This window comes from Salmo salar, chromosome ssa24 (assembly GCF_905237065.1).
Source record: "Salmo salar chromosome ssa24, Ssal_v3.1, whole genome shotgun sequence".
In the NCBI taxonomy this organism is placed as follows: domain Eukaryota; kingdom Metazoa; phylum Chordata; class Actinopteri; order Salmoniformes; family Salmonidae; genus Salmo; species Salmo salar.
The window spans coordinates 28,162,102-28,189,910 of NC_059465.1; the positions used below are offsets into that span (position 1 = coordinate 28,162,102).

Sequence of the window (27,809 nt, forward strand, 5' to 3'; positions counted from 1 at the left end):
ACATTTCACTTAAACCTTCTATCATAGAGACTGACATCTCCAACTGTAGTTGAAATTTTCATTTGACATTTATTTAACTAAGCAAGTCAGTTAAGAACAAATTCTTATTTTCAACAAAGGCCTAGGAACAGTGGGTTAACTGCCATGTTCAGGGGCAGAACAACAGATTTTTACCTTGTCGATTTAATCTTGCAGCCTTTCGGTTACAAGTCCAACACTCTAACCACTAGGCTACCTGCTGCCCAATAGCATATGAAATGTCAAAAGTTTTGACTACATTAGATCTTATGATCTGATTTGACATCAGCTGCAGGGATGTTTTAAGATATTCATCATACCATGTTTATGACAATGTAAAGTAGCCTTTTGAAGGGTTAAGGTTTAAGTGAAACATTACCTCCTGCACTGTACAGTGCAAGTGGCCGGCTCCAGGTCATTGAACGGTGGGTTTATAACCTAATAATATAATAATATGGAACTCTTGTGGTGAAAACCAATAGTGCTCTCATAACAGGTCTCGCTGCTGTAATTTCATTATTGCTCCATTATTTCAGAGAATGGAAAGCATATATTTTTCATCAGGGGTTTCAGGGTATCACTATATCCTGTACCAGATACAGCATAGAATGCATGAGACGTTCCTTTCCATATGTTCTGCATTTTGTACAGAGACCTGCATGATCACTATCTGATGATGTGTTTGTTTTTTATCAATGTGATATAGGTACAATTCATAAAAGCAGAGTCATCTTTGCACATAACAGCAGTTCTCAATTTGTAAGTATCTCTCTAGCTGAGTATGTTGCACCAGACACAAACAGGAATTCATTGATTTCAGTCTCACCTTCGGTCAGGCCCATGTGGATGCTCCAGTAGCTCTGCAGACACTGCAGCTCTTTCTTCATGCCCCTTTTACAGCGACAGTCATACAGCGGGCTGACCAGCAGCACCTCCAGGGCAGCCTGGCACTCCCTGTTGGCTAGCATGGTGTCCCTCTCTCTGCCCACCAGGCACTGCCGCATCACCCGGTAGCGGGAGCTGCACTGGGGGTTCTGGTTGCACATGTCACTGGCCCTCACGCAATCCACCCAGCCATGGGCACCCGTCCCAGCCAGGGCTGAATAGGAACCGCCCGAGGAGTATGCAACTCCGTCTGAGGGAGAGAAAGGAGGCTCTCTCATTGGTCTAACTGAATAGAGTTACACATGCATGGACATATTTGATGGATTTGCTGTAGATACCACTGGTGCTGTATAAACATTTCATATGGTGTAAGGTAGTGTTTCCAAAACCTCTCCTTGAGTACCCCCAGCTGTTCCATGTGTTTGATATATTACAGAATTAGCACACCTGATAAGTTGACAAATTGAGTGCTAGCACTGGAGTACATTAAATACGTGGAATAGCTGTGGGGTACTCAAAGAGAGGTTTAGAAAACACTGGTGTAAGGGTTGTTTCTGATCATACAACATTTTGTTTATGAATATGAAACATGCAGAGAAAACATTCACATCTAAGGAAATGCAATGAATTAATGGTGTGATCACCCAATGGGCAGAACCGGTTGCAATGACCCCATTCTGATGGTTGTTGTGACGTCACGGTCGCCATGGTTTTCTGACCACTTATGACAATTTATTTAATGTCTCAATGTTGTCATGAAAGAGACATCTTTAACTGGTTATAATCTCGTTACTTGATGTAGCCACAACCAGAATGATGACATCCCATGCCAAATGTTGTACACTGGGCACCATATATTCCTCAACCCTCTTAATGATGTAAAACCGCTCTTTTTTCAAGAGAGGAAAGAACAATCTCAGCGGACAGAATTTGGCATTATGACATCATTTTCTGGTAGAAACGTCAGATTACCAGAGGAAATACATCATATTTAGGTTGTTATCTGGTCAGATAACCAGATTAGAACCAGTTAAAGAGGTTTTGTCCAGTCGCTAAAGATATGTATTTGGTTGCAATGACGGTTGCAATGACGTCATTGCAACTGGTTCTGCTGAATGGGATGAAACAGGTGCAAGATTTTCGACAACTACACCCAAGAACCTTAATTGGAGGGTGGTGGGGGGGTGGGGGGGGGGGGGGTTGTGGTAATGGCTGGAGTGTGAATAAGTGGAATGATATTTTATGAGCTGTCCTCCCTTCAGCAGCCTCCACTGCCAGGAACAGATCCAAATATGTTAGACTTGTTTGACAAGTCAATATAGGTAATGTTCATAGAACACACACATTTGGCACATTCCCTAGTTATGAGATATTCTTCAGTCTATTACCTGTTATGCTTCATGGTCATTGATCTCAATGCACTTACCTTGGGAATATTAACGTTGTACCATATTGTTATTGTACACGACAGTCAAATCAATAAAACCAAAATATTGAAGGCAAAATAAAGGCTTATCTCTTGAATGGAGTAGACAAACACCAACTCCAATATAGATGGAAAGAGTGATATGAGCGATGCCTTCAGGTCGTTCTGAACCTGCAAACTGCTGAGGGGGGATATTGCTAGAGACTTCGCAATAAAGTAGAGGGAGTATGCAGTAAAACTAAATTATGCAAATAACCATTATCCTAACAGATAAATTGAACATCTTCTACCACAAAGACAGATCATCCTCATCATCATCCTCATCATCATCATGTTTAGGCCATGCATTAATTTTATGTGAGTTATTTGACTATCTCAATCTTAATCAAATAAGCAGATGAGAATGAGATGCCAAGAGACAATACATATCTGCTCTAAAAACAATTTGGAGTAGGTAAAATGTTGCACCTAATAAACTCTAACATGCACTCCATGGGTAATTACGGAAATAATGTCAATGTAATTGATTTAATGACACAATACTAACATTTAAGATTGATTTCATAATGAGTAGGCTATAGTCGAAACAGCATCAAATGAAAGAGCCTACTGAATGTATTATGTTCAGAACAAATTTTAAACTATCCCCGCGCATGTAATGTTATGGAATGAATGGTTTTATTTCATTTAAAAGTTAAGAAACATAAACATATGAATGTCTCACCTAATAGAAAAAGAACGAAGTAGAAATAAATCCACATCATGACGAATTAAAAGCCTTTTTAGATTCAGAGTCAAGAATCTGTAAAAGCGGGGATCCGATTTAATTATCTTCCTCTTGTAAACGTGTTGTAAATCCCTTTCCAAATGTTTTTTTTCGGCGTAACTAAGTGTGAGAATTTGAATATCCTCTGAAAAAAACTCCAGTTATTACGGAACTCGGCTTTACAATTTCCACGTCTCAATAATCCACCAATTTCAAAACACAAAAAATAAAATGTCAAAATCCTCTTGGTAAAGGAATTCAAATCCCTTTAAGAAATTATTTCAGCTATAAACTGTACATATCGAATGAACTGTGGCATCTCTCCGCATCAAGAGCTCTGCTGATCCAGTTCGGAGCTCCCTGACTTGAAGCGAGATGCAAAGAAAATTATTCGGCAACGATATTGATGTCAAATAACTTTTCACAATGACATTTCTCTAGAGGTTTATGGAAACGACAGCTACTAGCCTACGCAGGAGGGTCACTGGTGAGTGCAGACTTGACCAGACTTGACTCTCTAGTGCGAGTCTCTGCGCTTCTTTTTGAGTGTTCTGGAATCACAGGAGTTCATTTAATGAGCTTCGGAAAACCAGAAGAGGGCGATGCTGACTCACTCGTTTACTGAAAAACTATTAACACCGCTATCTTTGCAATAATGGTTTCTCTCAAACTATTATGACAGTCCATCTTCCGGTTGACACAGCTCGATTAGGTCTACTCTGTTATAGTCTACGCATGGAAATAATGTTCAGTGGATTGTGACATTTTGGAATCTGCTGTCTTATATGTCGTGCTTCCACAATCTGCTAGCTCATTCACTATAAAACGAATGTCCTCTTTTAAAGTCAAGGCAGAACATGTGCCTGTTCCTGCACATCGCTAAATGCGTAATAAATGTTGATTTATTTGTCAGGTACTTTCATGAGATCACATTTTACCCTACTTTTTCCATGTCAATGCCAGCTCATAACGTGTGGAGCTACACACGAAACTAATGCAGGCCTACCAGTCGAACAGTTATGAAATGCGGACTTGTCGTATAGCAGAGATGATAACAAAAGCGTCATTCATTTCAGCTATATCCCATCATTTCATTTCATGTCGCATTAGAATGTTGGTCTCAAACATAGAGTGTTAAGGGACACAATATACTGTATTGTGCCAATGCCAAGGATGCCATGAAGTAAACGTTGAGGCTCCATTTTTCAAAATGTTTGAATTCTCAAGTCTTTCAAAGATATGACTTGGTTGTGCTTCATTGCTTAAATAGGCCCTGGCCATCATCATTTTTTTTACAAATCTTGAAAACAAAGTCTCTATTTAGAGACATGCACATTGACAAACTATATATGCCTAATAATGATGGTAAACTGTCAGGCAGGCTTCTATCCCAGATTTTCTTTTAATCTGAGAATCAGGTTCATTTTGACCTGTTGGCAAGGCTGATCTCCTTTCAGAGCTTTATTCCACACATATGAATAATCGGATGATTCCAGTGTTGTGATGTGGATTAGCCCCACAATGCAAATCAGTGACTTAGCCCCAAAATTGTGAATTATCTTTTCCCTCATAAATGATCAATTTCTAATGCTGCACACACAAATCCTTTTCATGCAGTGCTCTGTCAGGCTATCAGACTCCTTAGTGGGAGTTGGTTCTTGTTGACATGGTACACCATGGCTATCTCCATGGGTATATAATTGCTCCACTGTAGCATCGCAAAACATCAGCAGTGTGTACAATTAGAGAGAACAGAGTTATACTAGATGTTGCCTAGTTTTCCAGACTTATAGGCTAGCTTTCCCATAACACGACCAGGAACATTACTACACAGGCCATAAATCAAACTCAATTGCTGAAGGGCCGATGGTCTGTGAGTTTTCACTCCTCCCTTGTACATTATTGATCAATTAATGTCACTACTTGTTAGGAACCCCCCTTACCTAGTTGTCTAAGTCTGTGTTCATAACCAAGAGGGAAGGTGCTAATTTCTAGTTGTGAAGTAGTAAATACGAGTTGGATGCATTCATATGCTTTGAACTCGTTGAGAAACACTTATTGGCTAATGGCAAACAAGCTGCATCAACAATAAACTAAACATACAGCTATCATGCTCGCAAACAAAATAAAGTGTTCAAAAACCATATTAATAGATTGTTTTTAATAAATCATGTTTTGTTGTTGCATTTAACTGCTGAAAATGCTGTTTTCGAGGTCATTTCCTTAGTAGGTGATGTCAGAGGTCAGCATGTGGGAGAAGTTGGAGCTCAGAAAGACGAGTTTCACACTAGTAATTATCAGTTTGAGGGACACTCAGGTGGATTTTTCTCATCTGTATGTGGTAAATACTACCTTCCCACTTGGTTAGGAACTAAATTGGCACACGAATTGAAAGGAAATAACGAAAACCAGGAGACACATGGCCTTCCAGAAATGTAGTTTGACACCCCTGCATTAAATGTATCTAATTACGAGAATGAGTAATTTTTCTCAAACTTTTCTCCACCATGAAGTGTGAGTGATATAAAATGAACATGGGGGTGTTTCGTAAATATTATTCACAAAATCCAACCATTTGACAATATGCAAATTAGTGCCACATTTATTCAAATGTCGATACAGGCGGTCCCTGACAGCCTCCCCTCATACCAATGTTCCTGCCCTTTGGATAGACCACTAATTCATTTGAATATTTGAGTACAAAGAGTAGTTAAGCATGACTGATTAGATTAGGAATTATGGGGTAATTAATAAGTAACCTAGGGAGACCTGGCTTGAATGGAAAATATGATTAAATAGGCAGCCGTTTGCTACTTCCGCTTCTCTTTCAGTCTTCCTGCTCTCACTAATATGTGTGCAACCCACTGGACTACATTCCCTTCAGTGACCAGCTAGCAGCTAAATTATGACATTGACAATGACAATTATAAAGTATTGACAAATGAATATAGATTTGCAATGCATTCTACAATTGTATTGTAACAATTGAATCTGTTTCAGTCTATGAAAAGAATGTGTTTGTAAGTCACCCTTACAGTGGGCCATGACAACAGGATGAAATGCAATCTGAGTTTTCAATGTGACCTTCCTTTGGCTCTCAGTGGTGGCTATTGAATGCTGAAAGCCATTTGTTTTACTCGCTTTTTGGACGATGTCCATTTTATATCACATTACTTAAACTAAAATTACATTTCCTGGAGGCATTTTCATGTTTTGTAAGTGCACTGCATGGCTATGGGAGTATAGTATTTCAAATGCGTACATGTTATGAAACACTTTGAAGATCGGAAATTAAACAAGTAAAACTCATTTCACTTCAGAGCCTCAGTTGACTTGTAATTTGCTGTAGAGAAAATTAGTTGCCGCAGAAATATTTGATCAAATATTGACACTGATTGTGAATACCAAAGTAGTGAAAAACCGGCACAAGTTTTGGTCCAAGGTCTACAGTTAATGTCCATGAAAAACCACCAGATCAGTCACCAACATCATTTACTTTACAAAGCAGGGTACCTTTTGATGAGGTGAAGACATAGATAGATGTGTCTACAGACGGACATTTTAACAGGGTCTGAGGAACTGGTCCTCCTCAGTTCTGTGAAATCAATAAATCAATTCGATGTATTTATAAAGCCTTTCTACCTTAGCAGTTGGTATAAAATACTTCATAGTGCTATAAAAATCGAATGTATTACTTCTTTATTATTGTTATTATTATTATAGAACCCCAGCCTAGACCCCAAATAGCAAGCAGCAGAAGTACAGTGGCAGGGGAAAACTCCCTAGAAGGAATACACCTTGATAGTCTTAGCCTCAAGAGGAACAAGACTCAGAGGAGAGGGCCTTCCTTCTCTGGCTGTACCGAAAATGGTCCAAGAGTACTACAGTAGTTAGAGATGTTATCTTAACAACATCATAAAAGACATCCATGGACGGAGTCATTTCATAAGCAGAATGCTGAAGGGGTTGTGACGTTAGCATTTTCAGTGCATCTCATTGAACACTCCATGAGTTCCAAATGGAATGTTGACTGGAACCTCTGCCCGGCCCAGCTCTGTGAAAGTTTTGGCATCCAGAACCAGCAGGAACGTGCTTTTCTCCTTGAAACAGAAATATAGAGATGGTTGTACAATGTTATGTCAAAGGTAATTAATTCATCAATGGTGAATATACATTTTTGTTGTTGTTTTTGTTGTTATGTTGTTGTTTACAGTTCTGGGTGTGATGATGACGGACATGACCACACCATCGTCCTCCTCGGTTGCGTTGGGCGCAGGAACAAACACAGGCTCAGATGGGAACAGACCAGGGTGACGCCACGCCTACACAGAGAAAATGTCAATATGTCCTTAAAATTGGACACAGCAGTAGGTCACTAAAAGATGGCCTAGCAGTCTAGCTGATTCACCATTGACTCTGAAGGTGCTTTTGAGCTGTGGATAATTGGTCTTTTTCAGAGGGAAAGAGTTACAAAAAGAAAAACCTTAAGTTTCTTGGTCTCCAGATCCATTTTCAGCAGGGAGTCGCTGAACAGGTGTCCGAAGCCGCATGCGTAGTAGTAGCGGTAAGGACGCCCATTGTAATGAGCATAGTTGATCTGTGGGAACTCCAGGCCACCGTACTGGAACAGCTCTTCATCATAGAGTTCCTCGTGTGTACAAAGCACCTGCAGCACACCCCAAAGAGAGAAAGACATGTCAGGTAGCCATGACAACAAAAACACATTTTCTTTTCATCAGCCAGAACACATGCGTCACAATGCCAGGGGTTAGCATTAGCAGACGTAGTTGCCATTTACAGAATTATGAGTAAAGGGTTGCTGGTTCAATTGTGCTTGAGTGCTGTGCTTCCCCTCTGGGAGCAACAATACTGAGTTTGTGTTTCAGCCTAAACAGCAAGCCCATCACTTAGGGCCCTATTCAGTCCGTATCGCGGAAGTTCAACTCTAAAGTTCAATTCAAATTTTAAGGCAATGTTCTCATGTTGGCGGAGACTGCATTTACGGTAAACACTGCATATTTCGGCTTAATCGGAAATTGCCCTTACAATTCAATCGTACAATCTGTAACGCTTCAGCAATACAGAAAATAATATAGCCCTTAGTTTGCTATAAAATACTGGTATGAAAATGTCAATAAAACATAATCATTGGAGTAAAACAACAGTATATATAGTGTTATTATAAGATAAGACAGTTGTACTAAGCTCATCAATTTGTTATATTCTTCAAGAGTCAATGGTTGTATCATTCATTGAAATTACAATTCATTGAACAGCAGGAAATATCCCAAATTTATTCATGCATATATACAAACACACACACACACGTATACACACCTTTCCACACCCAGTCTTGACCGCAGTTGCTTGACAGAAAGGCAGAGTGACAAGGTTTTGGTCGCTGGGTGTGTCATCAGTTACCGTCAGGGGTAGGACGTATCTCCGTGGAAGGTTTCTGCACATGGAGTTATAAAACTGACATAGCAGAAAACAAAACAGACATTTTCACAAACAGACATTTTACAAAACAAAACCAATTGCCTATAATTAATTATTCTTCACATATCTGTCAGCAGCTGTAGTAAGATAAATTAACTTAAAGTAACAACGAACCACAGTATGTGTGAACAGCATGTCAGCTAATCTGTTGCATATGTTCGCAGTGGGCAGGATATCATTGTGAATTGTTCTTGTAGTTTTATAACTACTCAGTGGTTGAGCTCTAGTGCAAATCAAAACAAATCAAATTGTATTTGTCACATGCTTCGTAAACAACAGGTGTCAACTAACATTGAAATGGTTACTTATGGGCACTTCCCAACAACACAGAGAGAAAGAAAATAGAGAAATAATAGAGAAGTAAAACATGTAATAATAAAAGTAATAATAAATACACAATGAGTAAAGATAACTTGGCTAAATAAAATGTCAAATCAAATTTTATTTGTCACATGCGCCAAATAGAACAGGTACCTTACAGTGAAATGCTTATTTACAAGCCCTTAACCAACAATGCAGATCAAGAAATAGAGTTAATAAAATAAAATTCAAATCAATCACAAGGTAACACAAGAAATGTACATAACAATAACGAGGCTATATACAGGGGGTACGGGTACCGAGTCAATGTGCGGGGGTACAGGTTAGTCGAGGTCATTTGTAAAGTGACTATGCATAGATAATAAACAGCGAGTAGCAGCAGTGTAAAGAAAAAGGGGGGGGGGATCAATGTAAATCGCCATTTGATATGTTTATTTGTTCAGCAGTCTTATGACTTGGGGGTAGAAGCTGTTAAAGAGCCTTTTGGTCCTAGACTTGGCGTTCTGGTACTGCTTGCCGTGCGGTAGCAGAGAGAATAGTCTATGACTTGGGTGACTGGAGTATTTGACAATGTTTTGGGCCTTCCTCTGACACCGCCTAAAATATAGGTCCTGGATGTCAGGAAGCTTGGCCCCAGTGATGTACTGGGCCGTATGCACTACCCTCTGTAGATGCTGAGCAGTTCCCATACCTGACGGTAATGCAACCGAGCAGGATACTCTCGATGGTGCAGCTGTAGAACTTTTTCAGAATCTGGGGACCCATGCCAAATCTTTTCAGTCTCCTCAGGGGGAAAAGGGGTTGTCATGTCCTCTTTACAACTGTCTTGGTGTGTTTGGACCATGATAGTTAGTTGGTGATGTGGACACCAAGGAACTCTTGACCCTCTCCACTTCAGTCCCGTTGATGTTAATGAGGGCCTGTTCGGCCCTCCTTTACCTATAGTCCACGATCAGTTTCACATTGAGAGGTTGTTGTCCTGGCACCACACTGCCAGGTCTCTGACCTCCTCCCTGTAGGATGTCTCATTGTTTCGGTGACCAGGCCTACCACTGTTGTGTCGTCAGCAAACTTGATAGTGTTGGAGTCGTGCTTGGCCATGCAGTCGTGGGTGAACAGGAAGTACAGGAGGGGACCAAGCACGCACCCCTGAGGAGCCCCAGTGTTGAGGATCATCGTGGCAGATGTGTTGTTGACTACCCTTACCACCTGCGGGTGGCCCGTCAGGAAGTCCAGGATCCAGTTGCAGAGGGGGGTGTTTAGTCCCAGGATCCTTAGCTTAGTGATGAGCTTAGTGGGCACTATGGTGTTGAATGTTGAGCTGTAGTCAATGAACAGCATTCTCACATAGGTGTTCCTGTTGTCCAGGTGGGAAAGGGCAGTGTGGAGTGCGATTGAGATTGTGTCATCTGTGGATCTGTTGGGGCGGTATGCGAATTGGAGTCGGTCTAGGGTTTCTGGCATGATAGTGTTGATGTGGTAGGATATTCTTAATAGTAGATCGTCCAGTTTGTTTTCCAATGATTGCATGTTGGCCAAAAATACCGAGGGTAGTGGTGGTTTATAAACTCGCCGACAAATTCTCACAAGTTAGCCAGACTACCGCCCCCTGTATTGCCGTCTTTTCTTCAAGCGAATGACTGGATGAGGGCCTGGTCTCCGGGAAGCAGTATAGCCTTTGCGTCAGACTCATGAAAGAAACAATATTCCTCTAGTTCAAGGGGAGTAATCGCTGTTCTGATGTCCAGAAGCTCTTTTCAGTCATAAGAGACGGTAGCGGCAACATTATATGCAAAATTAGTTACCATTTTTTTTTTAATCCGAAATAAATAGCAAACAATTTATTTTCTGAAGGCACTGTATTTTATTAAATCCCCAAAACTAGGTTTTTAATTTGCTAAGTTATATTAGGGCTGGTGAAAAGCATCAAAGTACTATAGCTATGCTGGTCTACTGCCCTTCAAGCAACATGTATTCACCATTGTTTCAAACAACCTACTTTTACACAGGTTACCAGTATAATATAGTATATTTCTGTGTGTTTGTGTGTATACAGTTGAAGTCGGAAGTTTACATACACTTAGGTTGACTGTGCCTTTAAACAGCTTGGGAAATTCCAGAAAAGGGCTTTAGAAGCTTCTGATAGGCTAATTGACATAATTTGAGTCAATTGGAGGTGTACCTGTGGATGTATTGCAAGGCCTACCTTCAAACTCAGTGCCTCTTTGCTTGACATCATGGGAAAATCAAAAGAAATCAGCCCAGACCTCAGAAAAAAATTTAGACCTCCACAAGTCTGGTTCATCCTTGGGAGCAATTTCCAAACGCCTGAAGGTACCATGTTCATCTGTACAACCACTAGTACGCAAGTATAAACACCATGGGACCACGCAGCCCTCATACCGCTACTGAAAGAGACGCGTTCTGTCTCCTTGAGATGAAAGTACTTTGGTGCGAAAAGTGGAAATCAATCCCAGAACAACAGCAAAGGACCTTGTGAAGATACTGGAGGAAACAGGTACAAAATAATCTATATCCACAGTAAAACGAGTCCTATATCGACATAACCTGAAAGGCCGCTCAGCAAGGAAGAAGCCACTGCTCCAAAACCGCCATAAAAAAGCCAGACTACGGTTTGCAACTGCACATGGGGACAAAGATCGTACTTTTTGGAGAAATGTCCTCTGGTCTGATGAAACAAAAACAGAACTGTTTGGCCTTAATGACCCTCGTTATGTTTGGACGAAAAAGGGGGACGCTTGCAAGCCGAAGAACACCATCCCAACCGTGAAGCACGGGAGTGTCACATCCTGACCAGCAGAGGGAGCAATTGGATTAGTTTTGGTCAGGATGTGACAGGGTTTTTGTGTATGTGTGAATGGTTGTTGGTGATTGGGACTCCCAATTGAAGGCAGGTGTGTTGAGTTGCCTTTGATTGGGAGTCCTATATAGGAGTGTGTGTTTTTCTTTGGGGTTGTGGGTAATTGTTTCTTGTTTAGTGTGGTTGCACCTGACAGGACTGTTGGCTGTCAGTTTTCTCAGTTTGTTTTTGTTAGAGTGTTCTTTCTATTAAATTCAAGATGACGAACACTAACTCTGCTGCATTTTGGTCCTTTCCTGAAGACAGCTGTGACAGAATTACCCACCACAAAAAGACCAAGCAGTGGAGAAGAGGACAGAGGGAAGTCAAGGAGGACTATTGGAAGCAGCGCGCTCGGGAGGAGATGGATCCCTGGTCGCTGGAAGTATTGGAGGAAAGGATTGACTGGACATGGGAGCAGTTGCGGGTCCACTGTGACAATCTGCCTGGGAGGCAGGTAGAACCCGGGAGGCAGCCCCAAGAATTTTTTAGGGGGGGGCACAAAGGCTATTTGGCGGGGCGAGATTGGAGCCCCAGGCAAGCTCCCCGTACCCTTGTAGGGCAGACTGGACAGGTCCCGTGCTTTTGGGTTGGGGCTGTGGTGAGGCCTGGGATTTTCAGGCCGGTAGGCACAGTACCAGCGCCCCGCATGTGCCAGGGCGAAGTAGGCATCGAGCCTGAAGGGGTGATGCCAACCCTGCGCTCAAGACAGGCGGTGCGCCTCTACGGTCCGGTGTTTCCCGCTGTGCGCACTAGCGTGGAGGTGTGTGTCTCCAGGCTGGCACGTCCAGTACCAGCCCCACGCATCAGGCATCTAGTGCGTCAGCCCAGCCTCGCCAGTCGGGAGCTGCCAGAGTGGCCCGACTGCCCGGGTCTGCCAGAGTGGCCCGACTGCCCTCCGGCCCAGCCCGAGTGGCCCGCCTGCCCTCCGGCCCAGCCCGAGTGGTCCGTCTGCCAGGGTCAGCTCGAGTGGCCCATCTGCCCGGCGCAGCTTTCGGCGCCACCAAAGTGGACGACGCCGAAGGTGGAGCAAGATTTACGTCCCGCACCTGAGCCACCTCCAGGATAGGTGGGTTGGGGAGGGAGGGTGTAGCACAGTGCCGTCGTTGACGGCAGCCACCCTCCCTTCCCTCCCTTATTGTTTAGGGGTTATTGTTTATTGGTTTTGTTGGGGTATTGGGGATTTTTTGTTGTGTTTTCTTTTTGTAAGGTGCATTACGGGGTCTGCACCTTGAGGGGGGGTACTGTCACATCCTGACCAGCAGAGGGAGCAATTGGATTAGTTTTGGTCAGGATGTGACAGGGTTTTTGTGTGTGTGTGAATGGTTGTTGGTGATTAGGACTCCCAATTGAAGGCAGGTGTGTTGAGTTGCCTTTGATTGGGAGTCCTATATAGGAGTGTGTGTTTTTCTTTGGGGTTGTGGGTAATTGTTTCTTGTTTAGTGTGGTTGCACCTGACAGGACTGTTGGCTGTCAGTTTTCTCAGTTTGTTTTTGTTAGAGTGTTCTTTCTATTAAATTCAAGATGACGAACACTAACTCTGCTGCATTTTGGTCCTTTCCTGAAGACAGCTGTGACAGGAGTGGCAGCATCATGTTGTGGGGGTGCTTTTTTGCAGGAGGGACTGGTGCACTTCACAAAATAGATGGCATCATGAGGAAAGAAAATGATGTGGATATATTGAAGCAACATCTCAAGACATCAGTCAGGAAGTTAAAGCTTGGTCACAAATGGGTCTTGCAAATGGTCAATTACCCCAAGCATACTTCCAAAGTTGTGGAAAAATGGCTTAAGGACAACAAAGTCAAGGTATTGGATTGGCCATCACAAAGCCCTGTCCTCAATCCTATAGAACATTTGTGGGCAGACCTGAAAAAGCGTGTGCGAGCAAGGATGCCTACAAACCTGACTCAGTTACACCAGCTCTGTCAGGAGGAATGGGCCAAAATTCACCCAACTTATTTTGGGAAGCTTGTGGAAGGCTACCCGAAACATTTGACCCAAGTTAAACAATTTAAAGGCAGTGCTACCAAATACTAATAGAGTGTATGTAAACTTCTGACCCACTGGGAATGTGATGAAAGAAATAAAAGCTGAAATAAATCATTCTCTCTACTATTATTCTGACATTCCACATTCTAAAAATAAAGTGGTGATCCTAACTGACCTAAAACAGGGAATTTTTACTAGGATTAAATGTCAGGAATTGTGAAAAACTGAGTTTAAATGTATTTGGCTAAGGTGTATGTAACTTTAACTGTATATGTGTTGTGTGTGTGTGTGTGTGTGTGTGTGTGTGTGTGTTCGTTGTACCAACAAACCTTGTCCATCTCCTCCCCTGGAGCCCTGCGAAGGTTCTCTAGTGTGAAGTCTCCAATGACGTCCCCATCGTCCCCGCAGCACATGTCCATTACAAGGAACCCTTTGTCCTCGTAGGCGTTGATCTGGTGAAGGGTGAACATGGGTGGGGCGCTGTACTTTACCTTGCTTTGCTATTGGATGAAACAGACCAAAAAGTCTTTAGACATATTGGTGACAAACAAGCCAATTAGAGATGAAATGGGCTAGTCCTATAAGTGCAAATGCTACAGGAAATGTGTAAAATCTGGAAAAACGATTGGATTTCCTGGAACAATCTATACATTCCCCGTCGCACTGGTTAATGTACAGATATTCCACAGAATCTATACATTTACCAGTGCTTTGGGGGATTGAGTCGATTTCCTGGGAAATGCATAGATTTCCTTATTTGATACATTGACTGTAACCATGTAGATTGTTTGGGTCATTAACACACACCTCGCCTGTGTGTCTGTGCACCACGTGGAAGATGGTGCCGTACTGTGGCTCCCAGGTCATGACCTTGTCGAAGCTCTTGCCCTGGATCCTGAACAGCATAAACTTGAGCAAGTCCAGCTTGATGGGCTGCTCTATGAACACCACATAGTTCTCTGACATGGCTGCAGTCACACAACACAGGGATAGAGGTAGAGCTGAGGGTATTATGGCTGCAGTCACACAACACAGGGATAGAGGTAGAGCTGAGGGTATTATGGCTAGTCACACAACACAGGGATAGAGGTAGAGCTGAGGGTATTATGGCTGCAGTCACACAACACAGGGATAAAGGTAGTGCTGAGGGTATTATGTGTAGCTAAAAATACTGGCCTCCGACCGGCAACATACATTATATCCTGGGCAGGTAACATACAGTACAGTGCCTTCAGAAAGTATTCACACCTCTTGAAAATGGGTGTCTAGAAATGATCAACAACCAACTTGACAGGGCTTGAAGAATTTTTAAAATAATAATGTGCAAATATTGTACAATCCAGGTCTGGATAGCTCTTAGAGACTTACCCAGAAAGATTCACAGCTGTTATCGTTGCCAAAGATGATTCTAACATTTATTAACTCAGGGGTGTGAATACTTATGTAAATTAGATATTTATTTACATTTGCAAAAATGTCTAAAAACTTGTTTTCACTTTGTTATTATGGGGTATTGTGTGTTGATGGGTGAAAAAAAAATATTGAAGCCATTTTGAATTCAGGCTGTAACACAACAATGACTTATGTGGAAAAAGTCAAGGGTGATGAATACTTTCTGAATACACTGTATTTTATTAAATCCCCAAAACTAGGTTTTAATTTGAAAAGTTATATTAGGGCTGGTAAAAAGCATCAAAAGTACTATAGCTATGTTGGTCTACTGCACTTCAAGCAACATGTATTCACCACTGTTTCAAACAACCTACTTCATATTGTGAGCGTCTAGATTTTACCTCCAATAACGTGCTTTATGAACCAGACAGACAGACATACAGACAGACAAACAGACAGAAAGACTGACGTATGCACACACACACACACACACACACACACACACACACACACACACACACACACACACACACACACACACACACACACACACACACACACACACAGACAGACAGACAGACAGACAGACAGACAGACAGACAGACAGACAGACAGACAGACAGACAGACAGACAGACAGACAGACAGACAGACAGACAGACAGACAGACAGACAGACAGACAGACAGACAGACAGACAGACAGACAGACAGACAAACGCACATATACAACCGTCATGGAGATGTTTTAGCTGAGGTAGTAAAGAAAGAGGAAGTTAGGAGAGTGAGAACCAGTCATTGAAATTCAGCACCGCTGTTGTAGAGGGAGACAGATACAGAGGGAGGTGGAGGGAGGTGATGGATGGATACAGACCGAAGCTGTGGTAGTAGGATGGTTTCCTGGAGTCAGAGGCTGGGATGGAACAGAGGACCTGAGCTCCACTGAAATCAGCCTTGTCTTCCCCCTCTACCTTCTCAGGCGGAGGCACACGGATGATGTTGTAGAAAAAGCCTGGGGTGAGACACAGCGATGGGCCAATAGAGGGTCAATTTACATTACCAATCAACATGTCAGAGGTAGCATCATATCATACATGATAATAGTGTTTATCATTAAAGCGGCCAAAGCGGCCATCCTGCCACAGATTTGGTAAACAGTTGAGGGATGGGGCTATAGATTTTATTTAACCTTTATTTTATCAGGGAGTCATACTGAGACCAATGTCTCTTTTCCACATGAATTACAAAAAAAAGTATTAAAATGTATTCAGTCGCTCTGGATAAGAGGCTACACAGTGTTTGTTTACAGACATTGGAGGAATGATGGGGCATGAGAGTTGAACTAAGATCTTTAGGTATTTCTAAGTTATATTCTTCAAGAATCAATGGGTATATACAGTCAGTTCCAAAATTATTGCCACCCTTGATAAATATTAGGAAAAAATATAAATAAATCATACAAATACTGAGCTATATTGTATGATAAACAAAATCAGGAAATTATATTATTTTATACTAATACAATTGCAAAAAAAATATGATTTTGTTTAACAAGTAATAAAAAAGTGATTGCATTAAGTGCATTGGCACATGGATTGGAAGTGGTGCTATGGTCAGATGACATGAAAATAAAGTTATTTGGCCACAAACACCAGTGGGGGGTTTGGCATCGATTTAGGGATGCATATGCAGAAAAGTACCTTATACCTACTGTAAAATATGGTTGTGGAACTTTGATGTTATGGGTCTGTTTGGTTCCACTGGTTCTGCAGCCCTTGTTAATAAGGTCAACTGCATCATGAACTCTACCAAGTACCAGGACATTTTAGCCAAAAACCTGGTTGCTGCTGCCAGGAGGCTGAAACTCCATCCTCGCAAGGGGAGGGTGTCAGAGTATTGAAGACAAGGGTGGCAAGAATTTTTACAACTTTTTTAGATGTATTTTTGTGTTATTTGTTAAACAACATCTCTTTCTCTGAGCAGATGTATTAGTATAGAATAATATAATTTTGTAAAAAATGTAATAGCTCAATATTTGTATTATTTATTCTATACAGTCGTTTTTGCTCATTTTTATCAAGGGTGTCAATAACTTTGAACCTGACAGTATAAAAATTCATTTCAAAGTAAAACATGTCTTAAGCAATCATAGATTGCCGCTTTAAATAATAATAATCGCTATTATTAAATCAAGTGATTAAATTATAGTGAAACATTTGTGTTTGTATCACTGTAGTTCATCTGCATGCATAAAATGTGCAAATTTGGTTTGATAATAAGCTGACCAACCGACAGCAAGTAAGTAGGTAAGTAGGTAGGTACAGTTGAAGTCGGAAGTTTACTTCAACTTAGGTTGGAGTCATTAAAACTCGTTTTTCAACCACTCCACAAATTTCTTGTTAACAAACTATAGTTTGGCAAGTCGGTTAGGACATCTACTTTGTGCATGACACAAGTAATCTTTCCAACAATTGTTTACAGACAGATTATTTCACTTATAATTCACTGTATCACAATTCCAGTGGGTCAGAAGTTTACATGCACTTAGTTGACTGTGTCTTTAAACAGCTTGGAAAATTCCAGAAAATTATGTAATGGATTTAGAAGCTTCTGATAGGCTAATTGACATAATTTGAGTCAATTGGAGGTGTACCTGTGGATGTATTGCAAGGCCTACCTTCAAACTCAGTGCCTCTTTGCTTGACATGATGGGGAAATCAAAATAAATCAGCCCAGACCTCAGAAAAGAAATGTAGACCTCCACAAGTCTGGTTCATCCTTGGGATCAATTTCCAAACGCCTGAAGTTACCACGTTCATCTGTACAAACAATAGTACGCAGGTATGAACACCATGGGACCACGCAGCCGTCATACCGCTCAGGAAGGTGACGTGTTCTGTCTCCTAGAGATGAAAGTACTTTGGTGCGAAAAGTGCAAATCAATCCCAGAACAACAGCAAAGGGCCTTGTGAAGATGCTGGAGGAAACAGGTACAAAAGTATCTATATCCACAGTAAAACGAGTCCTATGTCGACATAACCTGAAAGGCTGCTCAGCAAGGAGAAGCCACTGCTCCAAAACCGCCATAAAAAAGCCAGACTACGGTTTTCAACTGCACATGGGGACAAAAGATTGTACTTTTTGGAGAAATGTCCTCTTGTCTGATGAAACAAAAATAGAACTGTTTGGCCTTAATGACCATCGTTATGTTTGGAGGAAAAAGGGGGAGGCTTGTAAGCCGAAGAACACCATCCCAACCGTGAAGCACGGGGGTGGCAGCATCATGTTGTGGGGGTGCTTTGCTGCAGGAGGGACTGGTCCACCTTACAAAATAGATGGCATCATGAGGGAAGAAAATTACCCCAAGCATACTTCCAAAGTTGTGGCAAAATGGCTTAAGGACCACTAAGTAAAGGTATTGGAGTGGCCATCACAAAGCCCTGACCTCAATCCTATAGAACATTTGTGGGCAGACCTGAAAAAGTGTATGCAAGCAAGGAGGCCTACAAACCTGACTCAGTTACACCATCTCTGTCAGGAGGAATGGGCCAAAATTCACCCAACTTATTGTGGGATGCATGTGCAAGGCTACCCGAAACGTTTGACCCAAGTTAAACAAATTAAAGGCAATGCTACCAAATGCTTTTTGAGTGTATCTAATCTTCTGACCCACTGGGAATATGATGAAAGAAATAAAAGCTTAAATAAATAATTCTCTACTATTATTCTGACATTTAACCTTCTTAAAATAATGTGGTGATCCTAACTGACCTAAGACGGAATTTTTACTAGGATTAAATATCAGGAATTGTGAAAAACTGAGTTTAAATGTATTTGGCTAAGGTGTATGTAAACTTTCGACTTCAACTGTAGGTAGGTAAGTAGGTAGATAAGTAGGTAGGTAGGTATGTAGATAAGCAGCTAAGTGGGTAGGTTGGGAGGGAGGGAGGGAGGTAAGTTGGTTAGTAGGGGTAAATAGGTAGGTAGGGAGGTAAGTAGGTAGCTAGGTTGGTAGGTAATTAGGTAGGTAGATAACGTACCGCCCTTGCCATAGGAGTTGCCCATGTTGTACGAGGCCCCTTCACGGTCATAATGAGGATGGGCTGTGGCGGAGTTTACTGCAATGTATTCAGACCAGTCCACCTATGAACATAAGGACACACATCATCATTATAGTCATTATCATCATCACTGCAAACATCATCATCATCATAACTGTAAGATCAGGCTCCCGAGTGGCGCAGCGGTCTAAGGAACTGCATCTCAGTGCTAGGGGCGTCACTACAGACCCTGGTTCGATTCCGTGCTGTATCGCAACCGGCCATGATCGGGAGTCCCATAAGGCGGCGCACAACTGGCCCTGTGTCGTCCGGGTTAGGGGAGGGTTTGGCCGGGGTAGGCCGTCATTGTAAAATAAGAATTTGTTCTTAACTGACTTTCCTAGTTAAATAAAGGTTAAATACATACAAATTAAAAAAAAGACCCCCCTGAATTCTGTAAAATATGTTCAACTCCATCCTTGGTGTGATAGTTGTCATAGACAATAGCTGTACCTTCTCTTTGGTCTCCAGGCTCTGTGGATCCACCCGCCGCATGTAGTTGGTCTCTGTGCTTACATAATAGTCACCCTTGTACTTCACAAAGTTCACACTGGCATTGTCTGTGGCCTCTGTTAACAAATCCAGATATCAGGACTGGAGCATACAGAACATTTTTTTCTCAGTGATCACAAGCATATGTGTAGAGAAACTATACACCATCCTATAGCAGCAACACCTTCCAATACCTTTCAATATGTTTCCTTTTAGGTCAGGCTAAGCTAATCACACTCATCTAAACAGGAAGGAGTGGACACAGACGTTGTGTGACTGTTAAAGTCACTTGTTGTGGCACAAGTATCTGTGGACTTGCCCCAGTATCTGTGCGTTAGAGATTTCTCTAATGCCCAGGAAGTGCCGATTCTAACTCCCATTAGACAGCTATGTAAGTGTTTTAATGTCAAAATCGGTTAGATACTCACCAAATATGGGGTTTCGCTGAGCAACTAAACTCAAAGACAGACCATATAAACAATATACGGCAGTACAATAATGACAAGATGAACATTCAATTCTTATAGACCTTTTTTGGAAGTACATACCGGCTGTAAGAGGAGTAAACGAAGAAACCCCATATTTTGTGAGTAACTCAAGTATTTTGACATTAAAACGGTTGCAGAGCTGTCTAATAGGAGACCTGTCATACTCATCATCAACATCTCTAACACACAGATACTGGGGCAGTGCTAGTGGAGGGTGCTGAGGGGAGGGCCACAAACAATCTGAGTCTTCAAAAATGTGGTGTGTTACAATGAGGCTATTTTTTCTATTGACCCTAATCTCGCTGTGCTGGTTTACAATCGGTTATGCATTGATGCAGCAAAATACTTCTCTAGATCAATGTTTAAGGCTCTTCAGTTTAATTACAGAAATGGTTGAATACTGAACTTTTAAAAGTCAGAAGTTTCTCTGTCTATCTCTCTTTCTCTTTCTATCTGCTCAGGTAGCCCACACAACAATCTGCTCTCCCACTCAGAGAAACATGCACTAGCTTTCAACCATCATATTTATAATCTCAACACAATACATACATTGTGAGCAACACAATACATACAGTCAACAGCCCTGGCCAATGCCACCAGCCACAACCAGAACAATGGGGAATGTACTGTACTGCACACAGAGGGACACAACTCTAAAGACACTTACTGGGAATCTTGAAGCGGGATAAGAATCGAGAAAAGAAGTTCTTGCAGGGGTCAGGCATGGCCATGGTTCCAAACTCACACACCACAATGCGGTCTTTCTCAGAATTACGCACGTAGGAGTCGCTGCGCAGGAAGCGGCTGCTGTAGGTCACCTCACCGTCATGGATGTAGAAGCGGTGCATCAAGGCCATTCCGTCAAACCAGTGGTTGAAGCTGAGGACAGAGACAAAGACAAATGGGTGTAAGGGTGTAAGGGTGAGTCTATGGGTGTAAGGGTAAGTCTATGGGTGTAAGGGTGAGTCTATGGGTGTAAGGGGGAGTCTATGGGTGTAAGGGGGAGTCTATGGGTGTAAGTGTGAGTCTATGGGTGTAAGGGGGAGTCTACGGGTGTAAGGGTGAGTCTATGGGTGTAAGGGTGAGTCTATGGGTGTAAGGGGGAGTCTATGGGTGTATGAGTGGGTCTATGGGTGTAAGGGGGAGTCTATGGGTGTAAGGGTGAGTCTATGGGTGTAAGGGTGAGTCTATGGGTGTAAGGGGGAGTCTATGGGTGTAAGGGTGAGTCTATGGGTGTAAGGGGGAGTCTATGGGTGTATGAGTGAGTCTATGGGTGTAAGGGTGAGTCTATGGGTGTAAGGGTGAGTCTATGGGTGTAAGGGTGAGTCTATGGGTGTAAGGGTGAGTCTATGGGTCTAAGGGTGAGTCTATGGGTGTAAGGGGGAGTCTATGGGTGTATGAGTGGGTCTATGGGTGTAAGGGTGAGTCTATGGGTGTAAGGGTCAGTCTATGGGTGTAAGGGTGAGTCTATGGGTGTAAGGTTGAGTCTTTGGGTGTAAGGGTGAGTCTATGGGTGTAAGGGTGAGTGTCTGCGTGTATAAGTGTGTGCATGTTCTTTGTTTGTGTGTGTATGTGTTGATTATAAGTGGTGTGTGTGTATACAATTTATTAATTTTATTTTGTACTTGTCTTTGCCGAACTCAAACCTTCCGGGCCCATTCCGCAGGAAGCTTCCATTGATCCAGGATGGGATGTTCCCTTTGATCACTGTGGTGATGGGCTCAGGGATCTCCTCAACAGTGCGCACCAGGGGGGCAATGCCCTCCAGCCCCATGGCCAAGGGGCACTTCTTCTTGGATGCTGCCATGGCGAGAGAAGATAAATGTTCAAGCTTTCTGATATCACAGATCCTAAATGGCATTTTTACTTGTTAGGAGGAAGAGATAGGTGATCCACCCAGTCAATCAACACACACAGGATTCGATCTTGCGTTCACATCAACATTTCGTCCTGAAGTCGACACTTCAGGTCTCAGAGAATGTGACGCCATTGCACGATGGGTTATTACATGCTATACACAAGCACAAGGGGCGCGTTCCTCTGTTCAGACGTTGCTGACACATGCCAGATCCTACAACGCCTGGATAGGTATTTTACGTATCAGCTAACCACATCATATGTTATACCAATCTAGTGCCCGATTGTGCAGTCGATGATGTGGCACACAACCATTGGTTGGTGCATGCATAGTGTGAACAGGGGAACGTGACCTCACCATTGTCTCCGCTCCTGTTGTTGAGTTGTTTGGTGCTGCTCATGGCTGGGCTGCAGTGTTGAGCCTGGTGGTGCAGTGTTGAGCCTGGTGGTGCAGTGTTGAGCCTGGTGGTGCAGTGTTGAGCCTGGTGGTGCAGTGTTGAAGCTGTGGTGCAGTGTTGAGCCTGAGTTTGCTAGAGGAAGACACAGACCAACCAGAATGTATACAGTTGTGCTCACACATAGGACACACACACACATAGAGGATGTTGAATCATCTGATGTTTTATGGCTATATGAGTCTTTGGACAGGTATGAATCCGTCGAGTTGAGAAATAGGTCAGGGAACATCATCATATAAGGTTGTCATCGGTAGTGGCTGTAAACTCATATCAGTCATGGTAATCCAACAGGCTAACATAAATATATATATATATTTATATATATATTTATATATTTATTTAACCTTTATTTAACTAGGTAAGTTAGTTAAGAACAAATTCTCATTTACAATGACAGGATATCAGCTACATATCACTTGTTATAAACTGGGTGGGTCGAGCCCTGAATGCTGATTGGCTGACAGCTATGGTATATCAGACCGTATACCACGGGTATGACAAAACATTTATTTTTACTGCTCTAATTACGTTGGTAACCAGTTTATAATAGCAATAAGGAACCTCGGGGGTTGGTGATATATGGCCAATATACCACGGCTAAGGGCTGTGTCCAGGCACTCCGTGTTGTGTCGTGCAGAAGAACAGCCCTTAGCCGTGGTATATTGGCCATATACCACACCTCCTCGGGCCTTATTGCTTGAATATACCACATCTCCTCTGGCCTTATTGCTTAAGTTAACAATTCAATTATGATAGTTTACAAAGCATGTGAAACATTAGCACCCCCTTAGACAGGAATGCTCTGCTTGGGTTACACATTTAGGCTATGTTTACACAGCATTTTTCTTAAATCCAATTTATGTCTGACTGTCCACACTCAGTTTGAAATGAGACCAATGTCAGAGTTGCGTATTCACACTGATGTTGTCTCTGAAATAACACACAGACGCAATGATCATTTACTGTCAGTGTTCCTTTAAATATCAGTTTAAACTCCTGTGGATTATGTGGTAGCCACATGTATCTGTATTCAATGGTGAAACACAATTATTTACAAGGCAATTACTTGTCCATATTTTGTGTGTCTCGTAATGTCCCCACACTGTTCCCATAACCTAATGAAATGTTTTGGGAACATTTCAAGAACAGGAAAAAACTGTTTGGTGAACATTCTTGCAAAATCAGAGGAATATTTTGTGCACCTTAATAGAAACATTGTATAATCATTAGTGCAACTGGACAGGTTTGTGTGATTACAACTTTTGGGGGCCATGTTCTTACACCTTTCCTGGAACTTAATTAAGGGTTTTGGAACATTCACAAAACCAATTTTGGTTTGCTGGGTAGGCACTTGTTTTTTTAAGTTGAGTTTTTCTGTTTTATTCCTAACCATTGCCCTAACCTTAACCATAATGAATGAATGTCCTCAAGGTCCCTGCGTCCTAGAAGTAATCATGTTGAAGACTTAATAAATAAAGAGTGAAAAGGGTACTTAAGTTGCAGCAGATTGTGACAGTTTGAAAGACATTGGTGGCGGCTTCCTAAAACAAAGTATTAGAGGGCTTTGCTTAGAATCCGATAAGCAGTCGTAATGGGTTTGCTTAGAATGCGACGTGCGGTTATAATTCTGGAGTTTGCATAACATTTCAGGGGTGGTTGTCGTGGTAACGGAAGGTTTTGTGTGTGTGTGTGTGTGTGTGTGTGTGTGTGTGTGTGTGTGTGTGTGTGTGTGTGTGTGTGTGTGTGTGTGTGTGTGTGCGTGTGTGTGTGCATACGTGCGTGCATGTGTGCGAGTGCGTGCGTGCGTATGTGCGTGCGTGTGTGTGTGTGTGTGAGTTTGCCTGGCTGGTGAGAGAGAGACTCTAGCGATGGAAAAAAGTTGGTGAAGAGTTGGGGCTAGGGGGCAGTATTGAGAATTTTGAAAAAAATATGTGCCCATTTTTAACTGCCTCCTACACCAACTCAGAAGCTAGGATATGCATATTATTAACAGATTTGGATAGAAAACACTCTGAATTTTCTAAAACTGTTTTAATGGTGTCTGTTAGTATAACAAAACTCATATGGCAGGCAAAAACCTGAGAAAAATACAAGCAGGAAATGAGTATTTTGTGGCTGTACTATTTTCGAGTCATTGCTAATAGATCACACAGTGACAAAGGATTCATTTTGCACTTCCTACGGCTTCCACTAGATGTCAACGATCTTTATAAAGTTGTTTGAAGCGTCTATGATGAACAGAGACCGAATGAGATGGAAGGGAAGTTGACGTCCCTGGGATGTCGTCACTTCATTATTGCGCGCACCTGCACGTTCATGTGAGGCGAGACATTTTTCAAAACGTTTTTCAAGATACAGGAGAGGTCGGGTTGAAATGTTACTGATGTTTCACGTTAAAAATGGCCCTAAAGATTGATGCTAAACAACGTTTGACATGTTTGAACGAACGTAAATAGATTTTTTTTTTTACTTTTCGTCGTGACTTCCCCCCCCCCGCCCTACATTTTGAGGAGCCTACTGAATGCGCTAACAACATGGAACAACTTGGAGTTATTTGGACATAAATTATGAACTTTGTCGAAAGAAACCACATTTGTTGTGGAGCTGGGATTCCTGGAAGTGCCTTCTGATGAAGATAATCAAAGGTAAGGGATTATTTAATTTAGTATTATTGATATTAGATGGTTCCAAGATGGTGCTAACCTGTATATCCTAGCCTATTGTTCTTAGCATAGCACCCCGTTTATTGCAAAGTGTGATTTCCCAGTAAAGTTATTTTGAAATCTGGCAATGCGGTAGCATTTACGAGATGTTAATCTATAATTCTTTGAATGACAATATTATAATTTACCAATGTTTTCGAATAGTAATTTTGTAAATTGTAACGGTGATTCACCGGAAGCATTTGAGGGAAAAAAAATTCTGAATTTCACCGCCACTGTAAAATGCTGTTTTTGGATATAAATATGAACTTGATGGAACAAAAAATGCATGTATTGTATAACATAATGTCCTAGGAGTGTCATCTGATGAAGATTGTCAAAGGTTAGTGCATAATTTTTGCTGGTTTTCTGCTTTTGGTGACGCCTGTCTTTGAATTGACAAAACATTACACACAGCTATTTTCAATGTACTCTCCTAACATAACCTAACTTTATGCTTTCGCCGTAAAGCCTCTTTGAAATCAGACAATGTGGTCGGATTTAGGAGATGTTTATCTTTCAAATGGTGAAAAATAGTTGATTGTTTGAGAAATTGAAATTATTAGATTCTTGCAGTTTTGAATTTCCCGCCATGGTATCTTGTCAATAAATCCCGTTAGCGGGATCAGAGCGGGAAGGGGTCCTCTAGAGGTAAAACAAACTGAGCTGATGTCCAGACTCGCATGCAGAGCACCGGAATTGTATTGGATTTTAGAACCAAATACTAATGATACAAATCGTAACTCAAAAGATCAGATTCAATGTAGTTGTTTTGTTGTTTACACGTTTGGGGAAAAAAAAGGGATCTGTATCTGATTTGCCAAATAATCTGAATTGAGCTGGCTGTGTAAACGGGCACTTTGACCTACTAAAGGTAGTAGAGCTACTTATACAAGAGATTGTAGAACCAAGAGAAAGTAACAAAAGTCTTTATACAAGAGTACTCATTACATAACTGTCTTCAGGTATCGTGAGGTGATCCCCTGACGATGATATTGGTGGTGGAGACATAATCCTCTATCTGTGTTTTCTTATCTAACACATATAGGTGTGAGATTATCAACAGGTACAGAGGCCATAATCTATCGATAATGAGGACAGTAGTAGCGAGTGATTATTAGGTACCAAACAGAAGAAAACGGTATACACTATACAACACATAAAGTATACAACCATATCATCACAAAGACACTGCCTCTCACAGGCAATATGTGTATAGTCCTTCAAATACGATCAAAGACAAAACACAATGACCTCATAACATTGATCTCCTCTGGAAAGGATTCCTGGGTGCATTGATGTTTTTTTGTGTACATTATGTGTACATTATGACATTATCACTATGACTACACATGAATGAATGAAGTTGTTCATCAGTTCATGATAAGAAATATTGTAAAATCCCAATAATGCACACAATGTCTTATGTATTATTTCAACATATCAAAATGGAGGAAATTCTCCTTTACACATAAAGTTGCTTGTTTACTGGTGCAGCCAAACAGGGGAACACAGCGACAAAAGATGATAAGAGTGTGTGCGTGCTTGCGTGTGTGCGTGTGTGCGTGCGTGTGTGTGTGCTTACCACTCTGTGTTACGGTGAAGGTTTGGAAAACACCGCGCCAGTTGTCCTGTCTGTGGTCTCACACGGACTGACTGGGATTTAAACAGGCTGAGAAGGAAGGGAGTCACTGACGACCTTTGAAGCGTGGAACTGTGCTGAGGCCAACCTCTGACACTGTTGCTGACACCCTCTCTAACATGCCCCGGCTCTCATTAAAAACACACAGATGATTTGTTTGCCTTGTTATTAACTTTACTGCATAGACATGCCAATTCAATACAGGATTTTTAACTGCAACTCTCTGATAAGAGTGCCATGGCCATTTTGATTTAAAGGGGATAGTTCGATGAACTCATGGATACCATTTTTATGTCTCTGCATGCAGTTTGGAGGTTGTTTCTGAAGGTCGTTTCTGGAGCGATTGCTAACTAGCGTTAGTACAATGCCTGGAAGTCTATAGGATCAACGAGCACACAGAAACCTCCTTCAACTTCCTTCAAACTGCACGCAGAGACATAAAATGCTATCCATGTGTTTATCTGACTCAAAATCTCAAACTGTCCCTTTAAGTTCAGCCTCCATAAACAACCATACACAGGTTTACACAGTAGAGCTGCTGGTGAACTGTGATTGAACCTTTCACCCACTTTTATGGCAGCTTTAAGTCATAGCAATTAGCAGGACTTGGATCATGGACGGTGAATAGGCAGTGAATCTACCACGGGCTGCACACCTTATCTGGAGAAATAGGCTAGTCATTATTGAGTAACAAAGAAAAATGTCTGTGAAAGAATTATACCACATACACCAGCCACTATATGACACCGCAGTTATAGTCCATTTTATAACGATTACAAACCTATTTCCATTACAAACAATGCAAGATAGTTTAAACCGTAATTCTTCAAACGTACAATATACTGTTCAACAACAGGACATAAAGAACTGTAAATTGTGACATTATGTAAACATTCTGAGCAAACAATTGCGAA

General features: G+C 41.8%; 2 protein-coding genes across 3 annotated transcripts in view; both read right to left on the reverse strand.

The window, feature by feature from the left end:
• The window catches only part of LOC106585718 (GDNF family receptor alpha-2), a 62,174-nt gene extending 58,538 nt beyond the window's left edge, over positions 1–3,636 (reverse strand). Inside the window, exons 1-2 of the mRNA XM_014172255.2 lie at positions 3,054–3,636; positions 845–1,153 (exon numbers count right to left, since the gene is read on the reverse strand). Of these exons, the coding sequence (XP_014027730.1) occupies positions 845–1,153; positions 3,054–3,093 (349 nt within the window). The 5' untranslated portion in view covers positions 3,094–3,636. The remainder of the gene's footprint in view (positions 1–844; positions 1,154–3,053) is intronic.
• Positions 3,637–5,679: 2,043 nt separating this feature from the next.
• On the reverse strand, positions 5,680–27,017 carry bco2l (beta-carotene 15, 15-dioxygenase 2, like). 2 transcript variants are annotated; one of them, XM_014172047.2, is made up of 13 exons: positions 26,839–27,017; positions 22,452–22,623; positions 21,862–22,036; positions 20,904–21,115; positions 19,710–19,825; positions 19,197–19,299; positions 16,031–16,168; positions 14,575–14,735; positions 14,097–14,267; positions 8,433–8,570; positions 7,579–7,761; positions 7,307–7,417; positions 5,680–7,195 (listed from the first exon to the last, which is right to left on the reverse strand). In XM_014172047.2, the coding sequence occupies exons 2-13, from the start codon at positions 22,492–22,494 to the stop codon at positions 7,079–7,081; spliced, it is 1,668 nt and encodes a 555-aa protein (XP_014027522.1). In that variant the 5' UTR covers positions 22,495–22,623; positions 26,839–27,017; the 3' UTR covers positions 5,680–7,078. The 2 variants fall into 2 exon arrangements, with proteins under 2 accessions (XP_014027522.1, NP_001266011.1); NM_001279082.1 differs by lacking the exon at positions 26,839–27,017 and having other exon boundaries at positions 7,013–7,195; positions 22,452–22,561.
• Between the last annotated feature and the right edge of the window lie 792 nt (positions 27,018–27,809).